The following is a 22,380-nucleotide window of genomic DNA, read 5'->3' as shown; positions in this document are numbered from 1 at the left end:
AATTTATACCTCTCCTGATCAGTTAAATGCGATACATTACAATCAAGTAAGCTTCCGATATCGTTTGCAAATAACTGAGCTGTTTCAGTATCAGGCTTTTCTTTTTTAGCACTGTCACGATTAGTATTTTCGCTTTTATGTACTGGCGCTTCAGAACACTCGGGGACAATGTAAGACACTTTTACTTTCTGAGAATCAGAACTTTGTACAAGCGCTTTAGAACACTCGGGGACAAGGTAAGACACAGAGGGAAGTTCATCAGTAAAACAATATTCAACATCAGACTCGTGGTCAGAAAGGAGAAGAGCAAAGTGGTTCGGCTCAAATGCAAATCCAGCACGGCTATCAAGATTGCCATCTTGTGACCAAATAATGCCAAATTTAGCACTGACCACCATAGGTGGATTAAAAGGGGAAATTCATCTATGAAAAAGAGGTCGAAGTCCTTGATTTGCGTTTGGATAGACGGACTCTATACTTATTTGAAGTAGATTTGAAATGGCCAGAATATGTATCATTTACGACCAGTTTTTATCATTGCAAGTTGTAAGGGCCTCGTGGCGTATTGCCGCCTCTCTGTCTCTAGTTCTATCAAATATGTCACTAGCTTCGTCTGTAAGAAGAAGGGAAAACAATGTATCCTCGTGATCTGTAAATATCTTTGGATGTGATATTGTGTTTTTTAGCACAGGATGATTTGCATATTCTCTAGCATTTATGAATAGTTCTGCAGTCACAAGGACACGCATCTGTGTCGAATAAGTAAGATCGCCAAGTAAAATGAAAAAAAAAAAATTGAAGCCGAGAAAATTACCGTATATGTAGTTTATTTTATTTTTGAAATATTTTCAGATAATATAATTATATTTTTATTATAGATAGTAGATACTCTTTCGAATAATTTTGTCACCTTGTTAAAAAAAGTTTTTTCAATGACCTCAGGGCCCTAGGAGGAAGTGGGGGGGGGGGGGGCATAATTTTGCTGATATATATATATATATATATATATATATATATATATATATATATATATATATATATATATATATATATATATATATATATAGTATAAACAGCTTTTTTATGCTTGTGCCTCCTCAATGATAACGTCTGAAGGCCTTTTTTCTCCTTTTTTTTAAATTTATTTTGCTTGTCAAGGAACTTTTGCTTGGAAAATATTCCCCCCTCCCCCCTCTTCAGCTGAATTTGCTTCCAACGGGCCTGTGTCTGGATCATACATGTATTTCGTCATTAAAAGAAAGTTCTAAAAATATTTTAATTACCTGCTAAATAAATGGAAATATGGTCGTTTCTCATCAATTCGTGGTACCCATTGATTCCTGGTATTTTCTTGTTTTCGTCATTGCGCACGCGTAATAAACTCTTCCGGAAATTTATTTTGAGAAATCGAAAGTACAGTTCCTGATATAAACAAAGGGGCATAATTCAACTAAAATGCCGGAAAATTCGGTAAGTAATGCAGAAAAAATATACAAATTACACATACAGCCATATTTGTCACTTTTGGGGGACATACCTGTTTTCCTAAAAATAACTAAATGAGTACAAAATATTAGTTAAATTGATTCCAAATGAATTTCCAGATGTCGTCTGCATGATTGACTGTTTATATCAAATGATGTTGCTAGGCGTTGAAAAAAGTATGGAAAGTTACTAGCGTTAAAAATCAGTAGTTTTTTTTTAATCACAATCAGAAGCCGAATTACAAGTGCTTTAAAAACTAAAAGATATCTGTCCTTCGAATTAAAATTTTTCTTCTCTCTTTTTACATCAAGAATTAATAGTAGACAAATAAATTCAATTCTAAATCCAACTTTAACTTTATAAATAATTCAAATGTTAACTATAATAAAAAATCTTAAGCATATAATTTATTGATAAAGTACATTATTGAAGGAAGTGGCTGATTATATATTATCACTTTTAAAATTATATAAAAAAATTTAAAAAAATTTCATAAGGTTTTTTTATCACTTCAAAATAATTTTAATACTTTTTTCAGAGGAAAAGGTATCAGTATGACAAAGCAAATCTTCACCGAGCCTATGATGCTGTCGTTTCAGAGGGAATGTCTGTATATAGAGCCTCGAAGGTATTTTCTGTACCAGAACAGACTCTTAGGGACAGAGTAAAAGAGATAGTTCCACTAAATGCGAAATTGGGTTATGACAACATTTTTACCTTCGAAGAAGAAGAAGCGTTGGCCCATTATCTTATCTATATGGCTGGGATAGGCTATGGATACACAAAAATGAGTATTCAGAGAATGGCAAGAGAATATGCAAATTCCCTCGGCCTCGACAAAAAACTTCAAACAAAGAATCAAAATTCTGAACATCTCAGCAACAATTGGTTCTATGGTTTCTTACGTCGTTGGCCAGACCTACAACTTGTGAAGCCACAAAACTCTCAATGGCTAGGGCAAAAAATGGATCCCCTGAAAAACTGAAGGCCTATTTTAAGGAGCTGTCAACAATCGTAACATGACATGGTTTATCGGACAAACCAAATCAAATATTTAACATAGACGAGACGGGAATTTCGACGGACCATTCTCCACCAAAAATCATTTGTGGGAAAGATGTAAACCCTCAATCCATAATATCTCCACGATCATCTACCATCACCATCATTGCTGGAGGAAATGCCGCAGGCCATTTTTTGCCCCCATTTTATGTTTTTCAAGGTAAAAGATGGAATGCTGAATTCCTAAATGGTTCCATATCTGGATCATCGGGGCAATGAGTGATAGTGGCTGGTCAAATGGCAAAATATTTGAAAACTACCTGACAACCCATTTTGTAGCTAATGCCAGGAGACGAAATCAGGACCCTGTTCTTATCGTTTTAGATGGGCATCGATCCCATATTAGCCTAACTTTGACGGACTGGGCACAAAGAAATAACATCATCATATTTGTTCTTCCTCCGCACAGCAGCCACCTGACCCAGCCATTAGATGTTGGGGTGTTCGGGCCACTGAAAAAAGTCTATAACAGAGAATGTGCTGTTTTCTTACAGAAGCACCCAGGGAGAAATACTACCAAGTATGATATTGCAGGACTCTCAGCAACACCATACCTTAAAGCAATGTGTCCCCAAAACTTAATTTCAGCCTTTAGGAAAACAGGTGTGTTTCCAGTTGACCCGAAAGCAATTACAGAGCAACAGATGGCTCCATCAGTAATCTATGAAGATGCTGATCCACCTCAACAGATGGTAGATACAGCAGAACCATGCTCCCAAGCTCATCTTGATCAGCCAAGTTCCCAAAGTCATGTTACTTCAATTCAACATGAACATGCCACAAAGGAGCCATTTTCCCAGTCACGTATATGTAATGATCCTCCACAACCTGATTTCTTCAGCAGTCGAAAAATTAAAGCAGTCCAAAAAAAAAAAAAACCAAGAAAAAAAGAAAATTCATCGCCCCATTCTTAGCTGGTTCACTTTCAAAGAAAACAAACCAGGATATTCTGAAATCATCAGCAGAAGGAAAGAAGAAGAAGAAGTCTGATCTTGAGGACATGCAGCCATCCACATCTGGAACATCAAGTACAGTAGCTAAAAAATCCAAAAAGGTCCACGATCCTATTATTGAGAATGGTAGTGATTGTGAAAGTCAGAAAGAAGATGAGGTTTGCTGTGTTTGCCAGAGGTGGGAACCAGCGGGACCGAGAAGCATTCCCGGTATTTTGTTTGTCCAGTGGGGGAAGTGTGACTTCTGTCCCCACTGGACTCATTTAAAATTTTGTACAAATGTAAGAGTGCTTCGTACCTCGAGCACATTCAGATGCCCTCACTGCGAGTAATCAAAAATCAAATGATGTTACTTTTATTTTAACCACTTTTTTATGTCTGATTAATTATATTTTACAAACATTGAATTTAATATTGTATAATTTAATTATCACTGTAAACTATTTTTGTTACTTGTTTAATTTATGATTGTTTTTATTGTATATATACAACAAAATTATTTAAAAATTATAAAAAAAATTATTTTTCTTTGGAATGAAACACCGATTTTCGTCAATATTTTTATTTTTTATTAAGCGATTGTGTCCGAAATAGCGCGTCATACAAATAACTCCGATTTGATGACGTACCACCAATCAATGAGACGCTCGATTTTTCTACTCTGGTGTAACCACCAAACATTTTAAGGTGAATTTTGACAAAGATTAGCGATGAAATTACACAATTTTTAACCAAAGAAGAGATAAGACCCTATTCTTATTAAATCACAATAAAAATAAGCTTAAAGTTTTGCTTATCGGTTAAATTTAATTACGAATCGGTAAGTACCACGAATCAATGAGATACCAGGCTACAATTGTACAAAAAGTTACCGTTTTGTGCACTCTTAAATGGGTGAGCTATATCATCAGGCACTAGCGCAGTAGAAAGGTCATCTTTACGAGCATTTTGAAATTTTATACTTGGGCTTAGTGCCGTAATCTTTACGTGCATTTCTTGTAAAAGAGTTCTTGATTCTTGCACACATAATTCTGTGTTTCTAGCTAACACAGCTTTACGCAGTAAAAACCGGATTTCTTAGAGAATACAGTATTTTGAAATAGTATGGATAAGATTTTGTTAATCCGAAATACATTCATTGCATTAGCGATTATTTTTGACATTATAACTCAAAAAATAGAGATTATGAAATACTTATAATGTTCGAAAACTATATGGACGCCCCAGAAAAGGGGGGTCCAACCCCCGGAACATCCCCCCTCTGGATCCGCCAATGCCTATAAAGAACATATACAATATAACGCTTTGTCATTACAATACATAAATCAAATTGATAAAGTTCCAATAAATCAATTATTGTTCAATTCTTTCGTTCATTGTTCATTGACAAATATTTTAGTAGTTTATAATCGCCCGCGTGGCGCAGTGGTTAGAGCGTCTGCTCTAAAGTCGCGAAGTAAGGAGTTGATCCTTACGTCGCGGGTTCGAATCCCACTGTGGGACGTGGAGACCGGTCCTTCGGATGAGACCGTATAAACCGAGGTCTCGTGTCGCAGTAGGTGTTGGCACGAAAAATATCCCTCACTGCTCAATAGCCGTGAGTGCCGAGTATAGGAAAAAATTTGCAGCTCTCCACTGGCAAGTGGTGGCGTCTCCATATGAGTGAAAAATTCTCGAGAGGGACTTTAAACAACATAAAAACAAAAAAAGTAGTTTATACACATCGGGTTCAGGGTCCGTTTATTCGGAACTTGTCAACAACAGTTACTAGTAATCCGAATTTCATAGGTAAATTTATCGGAACGTAACAATATGTCATATTTTGCAGTCATATTAATAAAAGTATTAATTCATTAAAAGAACATTTTAAATTGATATCTGCTTATATTCCTCTTTCTGTTTTATCTAATCTATTTGATATGTCAATTTGTAGTATGAAATTTGAAACCTTCACAAATTATATCTTCACTCCTAGCAAAATATTTCTGAACTTTAAGGCATTGACAGTAAGTCGCAACTCAAAGCAGACCTCATCAGTTGGTGAAATTTTAAATTTGATGTCAGTCGATACGTCTACAATTCAAGACAACATGATGTTTCTAGGGATCTGGATAGAAGCACTTGTGGAGATAATGCTGGCTCTTTATTTTCTCTATGAGATCCTTGGTTATGCGATGTTTGTAGGATGTGGGCTTTTGGTTCTTTTGGTACCAATGAATGCTTTCCTTGCCTCTAGAACATTTAGGGTGATGCAGGAACAAATGAAAGTTAGAGATGGGAGAATAAATCTTTTATCTGAAGTTATCAATGGCATAAAGGTATAAATCCAGTTCTATTCACACTTTGCACCTGCTAATTTCCTTCAGTTAATTTCAGAGAGTGTTATCCATTCATTTAAACAAGATTTAAAAATCACTTAATTGTAGGTCTTAAAGCTGTATGCTTGGGAAATGACTTTTAAGAACAAAATAATGGATATAAGAAATTCGGAACTTAAAAAACTACTGCATCTGAAGGTCTTAAGGCGAATCTTGGAAATACTATTTCATATAACACCTGTCATAGTAAGTATATCTGCATTGTGTATGAACTAACTGATTCTTCTACGTGTTCAATTTGCAGCGTACCTTTGAACGTACATAGTGTATCATTTGATATAATTCTATTTTTTTTTATCTTGTAGGTGATATTTTCTACGTTCTTTACATACGTACGCATCAGTGATAAACCTCTTGACGCCAAGACAGCATTTGTCTCTCTTTCTCTATTCAACATTCTAAGGTATGCCATCGACATGATGCAAATTGCTCTTCGCAGAAATTTTATCTTTTTTGTGGCAGTCAAAAGAATTAACAAATTCCTAAACGGACCAGATATCAAAGAAGATGTTGTTCAAAGAAATGTCAAACAAGGTACAGATTTCATCTGTTTTCAGTTTTTATGTTCTTTGTGTTTACTACAGATGATAAATCACTGGTATTATTTTTTAATTATGTGGAAGAATTTTTTTTTAGAAAAAGCTGTAGAAATCAGAGTTGGAGTGTTTGCTTGGGATGGCAAGCGTATCCTAGAAGAGTAAGTCATTTGATTGAGTCAGTCTGATATCAGAAAGAGTCCCAAACAGATGAATAAACAGAAAGCTGATCATAAGACAGTATATATCGATAACGTTTTATAGATTAACAAAATTATTCTTCATTCCTACGTCGATTTAATACATATGTATACCTTATTGAACTCGAAATAAAAGACACCACAGAGTCTGACACATCTTTTCCATATTTGGATGTTTTACAAGAAAGACATTGATGACAAACCAACAATTTAACATTGAAAAACGTAATTATTTCAACTTTTCTATCGTCAACTTCCCTTATTTATGTAGCAATATACCATTATCACCTCCATATTGGTTTATGTCTCTTTGTTGATTGAATATGAAAATGCATTTTCTTCACTATCAAATTCTAAAATGAAGTAAGCTATTGAGTAGTAAATCAATAATAAAGGGATATCAACAATCTTGTTTTAGTAGGTCAACATTAGCAAAATCTATGGTCGACACAATGACTTTGATTGCAAATTCAATCTATCGTTAGGTCGAATGTTGATAGCCTGGTTCCCTTGCTCATCCTTGCCTAGTGTCGCGGAGTATACGAAGCATGACAGGGACAGGGAACCAGGCTAGAATGTTGACTGCTGTTTTTAATACAAATTGTTAGGCCATTATTTTCACTTATTTACATTTGCAAATATTTTTCTTAGATGAACCTATTGAAGAGAAAATATGTTCAATTCTGTATGAACTTATTAGGGGGTCAGAGGTCATGGCGTGACCGAATCACACAGCGAGACGATATCTTGTCTACATATTTCTGTCACAGTGACACTGGTTTCGGAACTTCTAAGCCGTTAAAGCGATGAAAAAGATAAAATATTTGAAACATATTTATTTTTGCGTTCAACAAATGATCATTAAATCTTTCTTCGGTGTGAAGAATGTTTCTAATTAACCTAAAATCACGCTTACCTTTTTAACCCGAAATTCCTTTGAAGGTATGTAAACTGAAGACGATAGCACCGCTTTTGACTCCATATATAAAGAACTCATACAATAATAATAAGATTATTCCCAGTAGCGATCATTGTTTTTTCATTATGAACAGATATTTCCTGAACTGGACTGCTGAACATCAATGTAAGTATTCAAATGTTGGAGCGAAGCGAACTCTCAAGACCAAACAGCTTCTAGGTCATTGCGCGTCACAACATAGCAATACGACGGGCCGTTCGTGTAATAAATGCAGTTCTTTTCAGAATATTCGTCTCAAATGTAAATAAAAGTAATAAACAACAATGTTAAAAAGTTCACTGGGAAATGAACTTGGTTGGTACGTGATCAAATCTTCTGAGAAGCCCTTCGGGCTTCACAGGATTTGATCACATGACCAACCAAGTTCATTTCCCAGAGAACTTTTTAACATTGTTGTTTATTTCTTAATTATACTTGATGGACTTCTGAATATGATTACTCTTCGCTATCTTCATATTTCATTCCATCTCAATTTGGACCCGTTTCCAAATGTGGGTGCCTTATATCCAGTAAAAATTTTTCGATGGACAAGAGTAGGGTCTGTATAAAATTTGGGGTCAATAAATCTAAGTTCAAAGCTTGATATTAACATCTTGGTGTTTTAACGTAGATATATTTTATACTACAGATTTCCCATATGAAATATAGATAGAGAATGCTTGAGGCTTTCAGCCTTATGATTGAGACATAAGCTAATCTGTCAAACACTGTTCTCATGTTTTAAGGGAAATCAGTTTTCAGAATATTTAGAATCACTTGGGTAGAGTTCAAAGTCAAAGACCAGGATTGTATAAATAACCATTATGATGGAAGAACACGGATATTTTCTTTTAATTTATGATCTGTTTTACAAGAAAGAGACATTTTTCGAAAAAAATGTCTACGCCAAAGGCTCAGAACTATTGATATGGCTATTACTTCTTTGAATGTTGGAATGCAGTAAATCGCATATTTTTAAAAGTAAAAATAACTCATGCATAGATTGAGCCACATTTATAGGAACACATCTATATACATGTATTTAAGATTGAAATCAAAACATTTTATTTTAAACTGCCTAGACCTTTATAGGGTACAAACATTGAGTATATTTCAATATATATACTATATATTCACATAAAGGAGATTCCTATAGATTCTGTGGTTACTTGTTCAGAGGTCAAGGTAAAACGGTCAATATTATTGGTAAAAGCATGCTGTGGGGCCCTGTAAGACTTTGTCAGTTTTCTTGTTCCTTTAAAATGAATATTCAAACACATTCCTAGAGAAGTGTTAACGTGTTCACCATATTCAGTTTGAATTATATTCATTTAGTGTGAATGTAGAAATCCCAGAGGGAAGCCTTGTAGCAGTCGTTGGACAGGTCGGACAGGGAAAGTCATCACTGCTGTCAGCAATCCTGGGGGAGATGACGAAAATTAGGGGGGCTGTTAGCGTTAAGGTCGGTGTGAGTTTCTTGGAAATATATGAATTATATATATATATATATATATATATATATATATATATATATATATATATATATATATATATATATATATATATATATATATATAATTACGTATGCAGAAATATTTTCACATCTTTTCCTTCATCTTCTGTATGTGTATTCGTAACTTGACTAACTTGACTGATTTGCAGAGAAAATATAACTCTTATTACCCAGTTTAATCCTTATCAAAGACGCTTCATATTTTGTGTTTAAACATTTTTTTCTGTTTCAGGGGTCTATTGCATATGTTTCACAGCAGGCCTGGATTCAGAACGCTACCATACAGGATAACATCCTTTTCGGATTCAAAATGGACAAGGAACGATATAACAGAATAGTAGAGGCCTGTGGTCTGACGCCTGATCTGAAAATGTTTCCTGCAGGAGATCAGACAGAAATAGGAGAAAAGGTTTGAAAAATTGAGATACTGTTTTAAAATGCCTGAAAGGCACTGTTTTATGTACAAGAGGTTGAATGGGTAATAAATTATGTGAGAATTAATTGATGACATGGTATATTATTCTAAAAATGTAGGAATTATGAATACATCATAAAGCATTACCTTCTACCCTTTAGAAATGTCAAATTTAATTTTACATCGGCAAACATAGATATAGATAGAATATTGCTTCTGCTAAAGTTAAACTATGGCACTGATAAATAAACTCTTAGAATATAATCTTTGATATTCATAAGTTTTACAAAGACATGTCCTCTCTAGTTCTAAGAAAGATTTTATTCCACTTTCATTGTATAAAATGGTGACTGTCATCTTAAATTACTTTGAAATTTATTCCTCTGCTATAATGTTACCAACAATTCAGGTGATATATTAAAAAAGGTTCTTGAAGTCATCAAAAATCTAGAGTACAGTTAATGAAAAATAAATACGTGGGTAGAAAACAATATTACAGAGGAGAAAAAGAATCTGTATAGAACATGCCTAAAAGTATTTACAGAGGAGTGTACCTTCAGCAGTTCCACCTCTCGAAATTTTTAAATCTTGATCATGACACCAACTGAAGGCAGCGATGGCTTGGTGGATTAGATTAATTATTATCAGGTCTTAAACATTCTGAAACTTTTATGAATTGATTTAACCCCTGTCCTCTCAATAAAAAGACACCCACCCAAAGTCAGAAAACCCCATCGATTATTTGTTGGCATACTTATATCCTAGATGAATTGATTGTCCTTGAGCTGAATGTTACAGGGGATTAACCTGAGTGGTGGACAGAAGCAGAGAGTAAGTCTTGCTCGGGCCGTGTACAGTGATGCAGACATCTACCTTCTTGATGACCCACTGTCTGCTGTCGATTCTCATGTTGGAAGGCATATTTTTGAGGAAGTAATTGGATCGTCGGGGTTACTGAAAAACAAGGTTTGCAAAAATGTTTTATGCATAGGAACAACAGTGAATCTTTACCAAAAAAAAATTCAGTAGCTGAGGCAGGTTTTCGCTGACTTGTAGAGTTTTACACATTGATATGTATACTTCAATTTTTTTCCACTGAAAGTATTAAGTAAATAAAATTTACCATTGTGCTTCCAGCATATGCTGTGTGTTTGTCATATGCTGAAATATTGATCAATCATGTACGAAGCATATTTTACTCACATTTATTAAGACAATTTATATGATGTAACATATGGGTTGCTTGTTTTATAAACGTTTGTTTTGAACATGTCTTGAACATATGTCACAGTTTTACCTGTAAAGATTTTTTAGGCAGTATCGCTGCTTGACATAAGAACGTTTATACAATTTCTTGATTTGCTCAAAATCCGGCGAAAGTTCAGTAAAGTTACGTTATGTCTTCTCCCTATCTACATTTAAAATTTCAATGATTTCACTTTGGTTTTTCACTTTTGTTTCTTTCGCTTGTTAACTCACAAAGGAAAATGTCTGACAAAAAGGCCTCATTAAGGATAAATTGTATACATGTATGATGAACGAAGTATTATCCAAAATGGGTTTATATATTACATGTAGAGACAGAAATTTACGAGATAATTGTGGGTTTTCTTATATTTCATGTGAAAATAGAAGGATTAGGAACAAAATTTATTTAGAAACGAATTTAGATATCAATAAAACATAATCCGAATAAATTTATTTATGAAGAGTTCATCGCTGTAAATTTATTTATGAAGAGTTCATCGCTGAATGTGTAAAATAAATGAAAGATTCAAAAAGATAAAAAAGGAATTATAAAGTATATAAAAGACTTTTAAAAATAATCAGACTTTTGTAAAAATGTAGAAAATTTTAAACTAATCAGTAAAAGTTACATCATATACAGCTCATTTTTTTTAAAAACCTAACATGCTTTTGTGAAGAAATAAATTGGACAGTTTGGCGAGGAAATTATTGTATTGCTACTTAATAAGGATGATATGACAAACAAGTGATTTGATGAATTCTGCAATTCTATTTGTACTTAGTTTTTATATTCCTGATGAATATTGTAGTTTTTAGGACTTAGTTGCTCCCCTTTTTGTACGATGAACCATAATGCGACTACATGTAAATGTACTCGGAAGTTAGTTTTCATGGACAGTTTTTGGAATTGAGCACCTTTGCCGCCGAAGTAACTGTCACATATCTTTTTAAGGCGTTACAGATTTTGAGCATGAATGGGTCTTCTTTGTTTTCATTTGGGTTAAAATATGGACTGTTTCCCTGCCACTGAATTGTGGAAGAAGCATTATGCTAAACAAAAAATCAGTATTCATAATCTTAGAAATACTAAATTAGGACACAGTGCTGCTAGCATCTGTTAAAATCTCCTTCTAATCACGAGTGTTTCTCATAAGCAGTAAATTTTCGAAACTTCCGAGGCCGGGAAAGAGTTCAGTTTTACACTGAATTTAAAACATTTCGGGACGATTGATTGTTTGTTCTTGCTTTACATTCCACTCATATGCGACGCCACTAAACATCAGAAAAGGGTTTCAATTTAAGACTTATAAACGGTACTTAGGGCCATTGAACAGTAGGAAACTTTCAGCGTGTTAACGCCTTTCATGATACGGAACCTATTGTTTTAAGGTCATACTCGAAGACCCTTGACTTTCACTTCCAATGCCGGGAGCTTAGCGAAAGACCAATAACTACCTATGTTATATGTCTTAGATTTGACGCTATGCCACGTACGAAAATCGAACCCGGACCTTTCGATCACGAAGCAAATGCCCTACCACTAGGTTATCGCGAAGGAATAAAGATACTTTGTCAAAACATGCCAACAACTACACTTAATTCCAAAACGTTCTGTGAAAACTTAATTTATAGCATATCAGGTCGCATAAAGGCCATTATTTGGGCAAAGGGGGAAGCAAGTAAATGCTCAAAAGTAGAATATCAATCATGAATATTAAAACTAAAAAATGTAAAAATCACCATGGCTGTTTTTCTTTTTTTTTTTTTTTTTGCCTCTTGTAAAGTACCAATACATTTCCTTCCAAAATGTACATTTACTATGTCTATGAACGAATGTTAGGTTAAAAGTTTTTTTTAAATGTACATAAAATACAATAATGTAACTTTTTCTGATCTAGAGAAGGTGTTTTTTTTATATTTACAGACATATCTTTTTTACTTTCAGACATGCATTTTGGTTACACATGGGATCCAATGGTTACCAAAAGTTGATGAGATAATTGTGCTGGTGGATGGAAAAATATCAGAGACTGGCTCTTATGACGAACTTCTGAGTCATGCTGGACCTTTTGCAAATTTTCTAGAGAACTATTTGATGAATGTTGATGAAAAGGAGATTGAAGGTGTGAATGTTTTTCACTAACTTTTTTATAAAGAGTGTCCAGCCAAAGTAAGGCTAATTGTTGATAACTCATAGAAATATACTTGTAGACGAGCTACGAGTAAATGTCTTACAGAGATTAACATCACTAACCTCCGACGAAACCAACGGATCAGCCGTTGACTTGAGGTAAGTATTTTTTTTTTTTTTTTTGGTCATTCTATGTTCCGAAATGGAAGACTGGAAGACAAAAACTTGCATTTTGTAGGTTTTTCATTTATAGAGATTAAATGATAAATTATAGATGATTATAAATAGACGGCCCTTGATATTTCTGACTTTCTATGTGGTTATGTAGGAAGATCCCTTTCCTCAGCAACAACAAAGCAAACATTTTTATAAGGTGAGCAGGCATCCATGTGTGTTCAAGATTCAATGTTGTTAAAGGATTTAGACAGTAATTTTATAATTACAGTAAGTTAAGAAATAATTTCCTTTTCTCTCCAACAAAAAGGGGCACTATTTCAAACAAAGTCAGGTATATGAATCAGACGATTGTTATTCTGAAAGACTTCTTGTTTTAGTACATGTGAGTCACAGGATCAATAGAACTTTAAATATCTAGTTCTTAACTAAATACTTTATCTTTTCTTTTCTGTCTTAAAAACGTCTTAATCATAAAAAAACATTTTCATGTTCAAAAATTGTTCAGAGAAATGTTGATTTAAATAATGGTCAAGGACAGTTGTGTAGACACAGTAATGGTCAGAAGTCTTGCATGCACTAAATAGACATATACCACCTCCCAAAAATGGCATACTTTGTCTGTAAAGCATCTTAAAATCTTTTAAGCTCTTCTTGATTCAAATATATTAACGTTTCCAATGGGAAGAAGTTACAGTGTAAGTAGTTTGTTTGAACTTTGCGCCGTTTAATTTATTGGTCAGTTTTCTTTGATTTAGACAGTCTATAAACGACCTAAATACAAAACATTTGAAAATGAAGAGCACCTCCATCATTGCAACAGAGAGACAGACTTCTGTTAATCTACAGAGAGTGACAAAGAAAAATAATGTTAAAGATAATCTAATCGAAGAAGAGTCAACAGAAACTGGACAGGTATATCAAATTCTTTAAACGAGAACTTGCTCATAAAAATATATAGATGACTGCATGTTTTTTTTTTTTTTAAAAATGGATGTTTAACATTTCATATTAATATTTTATAATTATACATTTTTGATAAATTAACATATAAATGTTCATTTGTATAAACAAAGTGGTTGAGAAAGTGGTAAAATGCTTTCCAATAATATTATACTAATTTTTGTAAAACGTCCACATTTACATCCTTTTAATAAAAAGTTGTTTATGAATAATAGGTGAATTGGCAGCGATTTATGACTTACTTCAGGGCAATTTCTCAGAAGTACTGCATTCTCTTGGTGATGTTTTATGGACTCGCTGAGTGCATGAACCTGCTCGGAAATATTTGGCTTAGCAAATGGACCGAAGATCCTGTTTTTACATTGATGAATAAAACTATGCATGATGCAAATGTTCAAGAAAGGAATGCATATTTTCTTGGGAGTTACATGGGTTTTGGAATAGGGCAAAGTTAGTGAAATAATTATACCACTCCTATGGAAGATGGTCTTGTTCAGTATTATTTTTCCGCAATAGATTTGAATTCTGACTCCATATACTGAGGATACACTGTAAATATAATGAAGCAATGACAAAAATCAGTCATCCACTTTACTCCATAAGGAGTGCATTTTATAGGTCCATTGATGACTTTATAAATTCCTTAATATTAATGTCATCTATGTAAACTACGATTCTGATCCGCAGAGCTCCTTTTCATCTGAAGAACCAAAGAATTCATTCAGTTGCATTTATTTTCAGATAAAGATAAGATTCACGAGTAGGAAACTTGACTCGTAATTTGGTTATGGAGATGTATTTAAAGATATTTTCCTTTACTTGCAGTCATTTCTGTGGTGCTGTATGGAATTCTGTATGTACAACGAACGACTGCTGCATCTCGCACCATGCATACGAACCTTCTACACTCAATTCTGCGCTGTCCAATAAGTTTTTTTGACACCACTCCATCAGGACGAATCATTAACCGTTTTTCTAAGGATATGGAATCAATAGACATCGTTTTTCCTTGGCATTTAGAAATGGTCATGTTCTGTTTTATTTCACTTCTGGGAGTTCTGGTTGCTATTACGTACAGTTCTCCCTGGTTTTTATTGGTAGCCATTCCAATCAGCATTTTGTACTACCTCTTACTGGTATGAATTTTTTACCTGTATGGTTTTTGTACATAATTTATTTATTAATTTAACAGATTAGAATGTTTCTTTCATCTTTTAATGCTTTTTTTTTGGAACAAAGATACAGAAACTATGTAAGTACTTGTATTTTTTTCACAGAATTTTTACTTACCAACCTCCAGACAACTAAGAAGAATTTCCTCAAACAACAGATCTCCAATTTACAGTTATTTCAGTGAAACCTTGGCTGGTGCCAGTGTAATCAGGGCATTTGGTAAAGAAAACGAGTTTATGTCTGAGCTTCAGAGAAGAGTGAATGATTTTCACCAGGTCAAGTGGGCTGAAATATCTGTTGATGGGTAAACTAGTTTTTTAATTTGTATGCGTTGCCATTAACACTTAGCAGCAGGATAAAAAAATTATCAAAAATTTATGAATGAAGACCTAATATTGCTAGAAAAGCTGCTTAGAAGCATATCTCTAGCTTCACAGACTGCAGGCTTATATTCCACAAATGTTTACTATGACCTAATTTTGAGTCACAAAATGCTTTTCACATTAATTTTTGACGATTTTAATCTACATGGAGTGCAAATAGTAGCACTTTAAACACCCTTTTGCTCAACCTTTATCTACCACAAAAAATCATTAATAGGTGGAGAAGTATACATGTTGGAATATTGGGATGCTCTGTGATTTTAGCAGCCTCTATAATATCAGTAGCAACCAGAAACAGTATTAGTGCAGGGATGGCTGGACTCTCAATATCCTACTCACTCAGTGTAAGTAATAAGAATATTGTTCACTTTAGCTGAAAGGTCATGCTACAATTTTGATTGAATTTGTCCATTATCTTCCCTTCTATGCGTGCTCATTTATCGACTGAAAAATTTTAACTTCTCATCAGGATATATCAGCATTAGTAATTTAAATTTATGCTAGTGTTGGGCTGTACTCTAGTCAAGAGGTAGGTGATTAACATGTTTTGTCAAAAGAAAATAAAACCAAAACCACAAGTACGATAGCAGAAATTGTGAAAATTTCAGGATGACAATGTGGATTTCTGGGTTTGTCTGCTCCACCTCAGCCAGAAACATATTAACACAATATAAATACTGGAAACTTTAAATCGAAATGGTCCTTCATGTCTAAAATTTCATACTTTAATCTTTATCTGACATTCTATGAAGAAAGTTGAAGAATTTTGACTTTTGGTGGTAAGCATAGACTAATGAAAGTCAGAATTTTTATCCAGACTTGCTTTGATCCTTTTCTCTTACCAATTTTCTATGTAAAAATAAATTTGCAGGTAACGAACCTGTTAGGACTGTTGGTGTACGCATTAAACACTGTGGAAACAAATGCAGTATCTGTAGAACGGATAGCAGAGTACACAGATAAAGCATCAGAGGTATGAACAAATAGTAAAATATACAAAGAAATAAAACCATAAACAAGCGCACAGAAAAATAAGTAATACCAAATGAAAAAGTCAGCGGTCAGTGTACATAGTAGAGTGCACAACGGAAACGCCATACTTGTAAGTATAAAAAAAATAGTACAAAAAGAACAAGAGGCCCATGGGCAACTTGCTCACCTGAGCACAGTGGCTAGGCAAAAGCACAAACAGTTCAGTATTGAAAAGATTACGGGGGGTGGGGGTGAGGGGTGTCATCAATTGAACAAACTTGAATGTACACTACCTGAGGATGCCTCCATATTAATATGACTAAACATTGCTTTTCTGTTCTTGAGAGGAAATATTTTTTTCTATATGTTCTTGTGTAAAACTTTCAATCCCCCATTGGGCCCCACCCTACCCCGGGGGTCATCATTTGAACAAAATTGAATTTACACTACCTGGGGATGCTTCCATATATAAATGACTAAACATGATTTTCAGTTCTTGAAAAGATATTTTCCTATACATGTATGTTCCTATGTAAAATCACCCATTGTGGCCCGACCCTATCCACGGGGGTCATCATTTTAACAAACTTGAATCAACACTATCTGAGGATGCTTCCATATCAAAATGACTAATCATGGCTTTGCAGCTCTTCAGAAGAAGATATTTTCCTATATATTTCTATTTAAGTCTTTGATCCTCCATTGTGACCCCACCCTACCCCAGGGGGTCATGATTTGAACAAAATAGAATCTACACTACCTGCTTCCACATAAATATGATCAATCAGGGCTTTGCTGTTCTTGAGAAGAAGATTTTTTTAAAAAATGTCCTATATATTTCTATGTAAAACTTTGATCTTCCATTGTGGCCCCACCCTACCCTCGGGGATCATGATTTGAACAAACTTGAATCTACACTACCTGAGGATGCGTCCATATAAATATGACTCATCATGGCTTTGCTGTTCTTGAAAAGAAGATTTTTAAAGGTTTTTCCTATATATTTCTAAATAAAATTTTGATCCTCCATTATGGCCCCACCCTACTCCAGGGGGTCATGATTTGAACAAACTTGAATCTACACTACCTGAGGATGCGTCCATATAAATATGACTCATCATGGCTTTGCTGTTCTTGAGAAGAAGATTTTTGAAGGTTTTTCCTATATATTTCTATGTAAAACTTTGATCCTCCATTGTGGCCCCGCCCTACCCCCGGGGGTCATGATTTGAACAAATCTGACCACTACCTGAGGATGCTTCCACATGAGTTTCATCTTTCCTGGCCTTGTGGTTCTTGAGAAGAAGATTTTTAAAAGATGCTATTAATTTTTCACTAATTCTTTATTATCTCCCCTTGAAAGAGGGCGTGGCCCTTCATTTGAACAACTTGAATCCCCTCCACCCAAGGATACTTTGTGGCATGTTTGGTTGAAATTGGCCCAGTGGTTCTTGAGAAGATTGATTGATTGATTGATTGTATGTTGTTTAACGTCCCTCTCGAGAATTTTTCACTCATATGGAGACGCCACCACTTGCCGGTGGAGAGCTGCAAATTTTGTCCTATACTCGGCACTTACGGCCATTGAGCAGTGAGGGATCTTTTTCGTGCCAGCACCTACTGCGACACGGGACCTCGGTTTATACGGTCTCATCCGAAGGACCGGTCTCCACGTCCCACAGTGGGATTCGAACCCGCGACGTAAGGATCAACTCCTTACTTCGCGACTCTAGAGCAGACGCTCTAACCACTGCGCCACGCGGGCGACTCTTGAGAAGAAGTCGAAAATGTTAAAAGTTTACAGACAGACAAACGGACGGACAGACAGACAAACGGACGCTGGACAAAAAGTGATCAGAAAAGCTCACTTGAGCCTTCGGCTTAGGTGAGTTAAAAAGCCAGAGGAATATAAATGTTGCAAAACGCACAATATGTGAAAATGGTATCTTCTCTCTTCTCTTCTCTTATGCCTGGAGGAATCTTGTCTGCGGCCTATGCCCCAAAATGGGTAGCAGGCATAAGAGAAGAGAAGAGAAAACGCACAAACAAAAACAACAGGTTTGAACAGATAGCAGATCGAGTTAACAAAGAGCCAGATGTATGAACAGATATTAAAATACACAGAGAGAGACAGTTAGGAGTTTGACCAAACACCAGATTATACAAATAAATACCAGAGGTATTAGTGTATTAGTACACCTTTCTGTAGACAAGAAGAATTTTGGAGTAGGAAACTAGGGATGGCCTTTCCCTATGGATGCAATGGCAATGTCGATAGTGTTGGGAATCTTTCCAGTCCACAGTGTAACAATATCAATGTGATAGGACTTTATAACCATACAAGGAAACGTAAACGTAGTCATGGGCATCGGCTTTATTACATGATGTCTCATTTGATTCGTTACTACCTTATGTAAATCAACAGTTAGGTCATCATCACATTCACATCAAACTTTACTCTGTCCTTTTGAAACTTTTGAATAGTCTACTTGAAAAAGTCAAGGAAAGTCTATTTTTGATTCCTCGACACCAAAATACAGGCTCGGATCTGTGATTAAGGATATTGCAAATCATAGGCTTTTTAAACCGCCACGTTTTACATGAGAAAAAAAAAGCTAAAACAACCCGTTTTTTCCTTAAACTCCAATATGCCAACAAAGGAATTGACGAGGTTTATATAAGTAATATTCTTAATCACAAAAGTGTTCAGTCTTGTATTCCACCATATTTCAAGTTGAAGACTACACCTTGTATTTCCTACAAATATACATCGACTATTAACTGCTTCCAAACTTTTTAATTACAAGAAAACTTTACAGGGCCTGGATATCGAATATCTGAAACATAATCCTATAACAATAGTTCTGCTGGACACGTTATTACTGGTGAGGTAAATATAGTTAATATTGCGGACCTTAGATCACTAATTTTAAAAGGTCCTAAATAAAGGGAACCCCGATCCTTTAACTGGCGTCGTAATTTCATACATATTATGGATTCTGTAGAGGATTACGCCAGGCGTTGGGTCAGACATGAAAAAGAAGACCTTGATACTTTGTCAAAATGGATTAAATGTATCAGATTGATTGATTGATTGTATGTTGTTTTACGTCCCATTCGAGAATTTTTCACTCATATAGAGACGTCACCATATACCGGTGAAAGGCTTGAAATTTTGACCTTTACTCGGCACTCAGGGCCATTGAGCAGTGAGGGATCTTTATCGTGCCAACGCCTGCCGTGACACGGGGCCTCGGTTTTTAAGGTCTCATCCGAAGGACCCACAACTTTCACTTCAAAGTGCCGAGCGCATGGTGAAGGAACAGTTGCTACCCATTTTTTATCGACTTAGGTCAGTCGCGGCCGAGATTCGAACTCACGACCTCCTGATCACGAAGCGAGCGCTCTACCGACTGAGCTACCGTGAACGGTAAATCTATCTGGGATTTAATTCTACAAGTGGTAACCCAACTTATAACCATAGCTCCCTTTCTAAGGAGGAAATTCTTCAAAATCATATGTCAGTTTTGAATATTTTTCATATTCCCAACAAACAAAATGAATTTGAATTACCATATCTATATTGGATTCCGATAAAAATCCTTACAAACAAATATACATAGCAGGCTCCAGTAAATGTTCTACCAAGCCTCTTTCTTTACTCCTCACTTAGATATTTACATTAGTGAAGGAGAAACATCAGGATTACTGTACAACAATATATTCAACAAGTGGTGTAAATCAGATGAGGATACTAAAAAATTCAAAGGAACTTTTGGAACATTTAAAATCACAAAATTTTACCAAAATTAACAACATAAAAATTTACGACTTTTCAACTTTATATACAACTATCCCCCACAATAAATTAAAGTCCAGACTTTCTGACATCGTTGACAGCTGTCTTTCTCAATAAAAATGGAACTCGTAAATTTACTTACCTTGTCATTGGTCATTTGCAAAATTACTTTGTCAAAAAACAATCTGATTGTACACACAAGTACTCTGAAGTTGACATTGAAAAGATGCTCGAGTTTCTGATTGACAATATCTATGTGATTTTTGGAGACCAGGTCCTCCAACAATCTATTGGAATTGCCATCGGTACCAATTGCGCCCCGTTATTAGCAGACCTATTTTTGTATTCATATGAAGCAGAATATGTTCAAAATCTTTTACGAAGAAAGAAGAAAACACTTTATTTGGCCTTCAACTCAAAATTTATTCAAAATCTTATACATGGGTTAAGAAATATCTTGCTGTGGCCTTCAACTCGACATTCAGATATATCGACGACGTATAGTCAAGTTACAATGGTTATTTCCATTCTTATGTCGACACGATATATCCCGCTGAGCTTGAGATAAAAGATACAACAGAGTCTGACACATCTGTTTCATATTTGGATATTTTACTTGAAAAAGACGTTAATGGTAATCTAACAACAAAGCTTTATGATAAACGTAATGACTTTAACTTTTCAATACGCCAGAGCATGCTCTACGTATGAACAATTTCTAAAACGAGGTAAGTTATTGACAAACAAGTTGATGAAACAAGAATATCAGCAATCTCATTTAAAGTCATTATTTCGTAAGTTCTATGGTCGATACAATGACCTTGTCAGCAAATACAACTTATCATTGAGTCAAATGCTGACTGACGTTTTTCATACTAATTGTTAGGCCATTATTTACACACTGAATTGTCGACGCATTTTTGCGTTATTTCCCGATCAAGACAAGGAGCACACGGCGGGTGTGACAGGTCGGCCGGGGTTGCTCACTCCTCCATGGCACCTGATCCCACCTCTGATGTCTTAGAGGTCCGTGCTTGCTCTGCTCCTATTTTGTAATGTTTATTGGACTTTTGAGCTCGAATACTGTTCATTATAACCACATATTTCATATATGATATCAGAACACAAACATTCAGGGAAAAAAGCAGAGTATACAAAGATACCAACAAAGTAGAGGTAGGAAAACAGAGCAGAATGCAGAAACAAAAGATTTGACCACATAGCAAAGTACACACACAAAATAGTGTCAGGAGTATCAACACACAGAACAAAGAACCAGAGGTATGAACACTAAGCAGAGTGCACATAGCTGAGAATAATAATGCTTGAAAGGGTCAGGGTTATCAACACATATTGAGTACAAATACAGTCAGATTTGAACACATAGCAGAATGCGCAAAATAGTGTCAGGAACATCAACACATAACAGAGAACACAAAGAGCCAGAGGTATGAACATAAGGCAGAATGTATAGATCAGTCAGGGATATGAACATATTGCAGAGCAAACAAAAAAAAAACAGTCAGAGGTATCAACATACATGTTTTGTAGAGTACAAGATTTAAAAAACTGTTTTAGAAAAAAAGTCAGAGACAGAGACACAAAGCTACTCGAAAGATAGAGTCAGATGTAACAAAACATAGTTGGACACACAATGAAAGAGTCTAATTTGTCAAAACATAGAGGGAACACAAAAAGGCAGAGGACACAAAAATAGAGTCAAATGTATAAACACCATATATTGCCAGTGGAGAGCTGCAAATTTTGACCTATAAACGGCACTCAGGGCAATTGAGCTGAGAGGGATCTCTTTCGTGCCAGCATCTACATCTACTAAAACTTACTCGGTTTATAAGGTCTCATCCGAAGGACCGGTCTCCACGTCCCACGTGGGATTCGAACCCGCGACGTAAGGATTAACTCCTTACTCCGCGACTCTAGAGCAGACGCTCTACCACTGCGCCACGCAGGCGACCACATAGTTTAGTGCACAAAGATAGAGTCAGAGGAATCAACGCATAGCTCTGTGCACAAAGT

General features: G+C 35.2%; 1 protein-coding gene across 1 annotated transcript in view; it reads left to right on the top strand.

The window, feature by feature from the left end:
• The window catches only part of LOC133197010 (multidrug resistance-associated protein 1-like), a 52,089-nt gene that overhangs the window by 26,631 nt on the left and 3,078 nt on the right, over window positions 1-22,380 (top strand). Inside the window, exons 10-24 of the mRNA XM_061332850.1 lie at window positions 5,498-5,818; window positions 5,927-6,064; window positions 6,184-6,412; window positions 6,515-6,575; window positions 8,908-9,034; window positions 9,318-9,494; window positions 10,299-10,466; window positions 12,694-12,871; window positions 12,960-13,038; window positions 13,812-13,968; window positions 14,232-14,466; window positions 14,842-15,152; window positions 15,294-15,493; window positions 15,790-15,916; window positions 16,444-16,545. Coding sequence (XP_061188834.1) covers window positions 5,498-5,818; window positions 5,927-6,064; window positions 6,184-6,412; window positions 6,515-6,575; window positions 8,908-9,034; window positions 9,318-9,494; window positions 10,299-10,466; window positions 12,694-12,871; window positions 12,960-13,038; window positions 13,812-13,968; window positions 14,232-14,466; window positions 14,842-15,152; window positions 15,294-15,493; window positions 15,790-15,916; window positions 16,444-16,545 — 2,610 coding nt within the window. The remainder of the gene's footprint in view (window positions 1-5,497; window positions 5,819-5,926; window positions 6,065-6,183; window positions 6,413-6,514; window positions 6,576-8,907; window positions 9,035-9,317; window positions 9,495-10,298; window positions 10,467-12,693; window positions 12,872-12,959; window positions 13,039-13,811; window positions 13,969-14,231; window positions 14,467-14,841; window positions 15,153-15,293; window positions 15,494-15,789; window positions 15,917-16,443; window positions 16,546-22,380) is intronic.

Source organism: Saccostrea echinata, unplaced genomic scaffold (genome assembly GCF_033153115.1).
Source record: "Saccostrea echinata isolate AGI-Se365-2 ecotype Australia unplaced genomic scaffold, CSIRO_AGI_Sech_v1 ptg000030l, whole genome shotgun sequence".
Taxonomy (NCBI): domain Eukaryota; kingdom Metazoa; phylum Mollusca; class Bivalvia; order Ostreida; family Ostreidae; genus Saccostrea; species Saccostrea echinata.
Note: the sequence above shows the minus strand (reverse complement) of the source record. Positions and strands in the feature narration are given on the sequence as shown.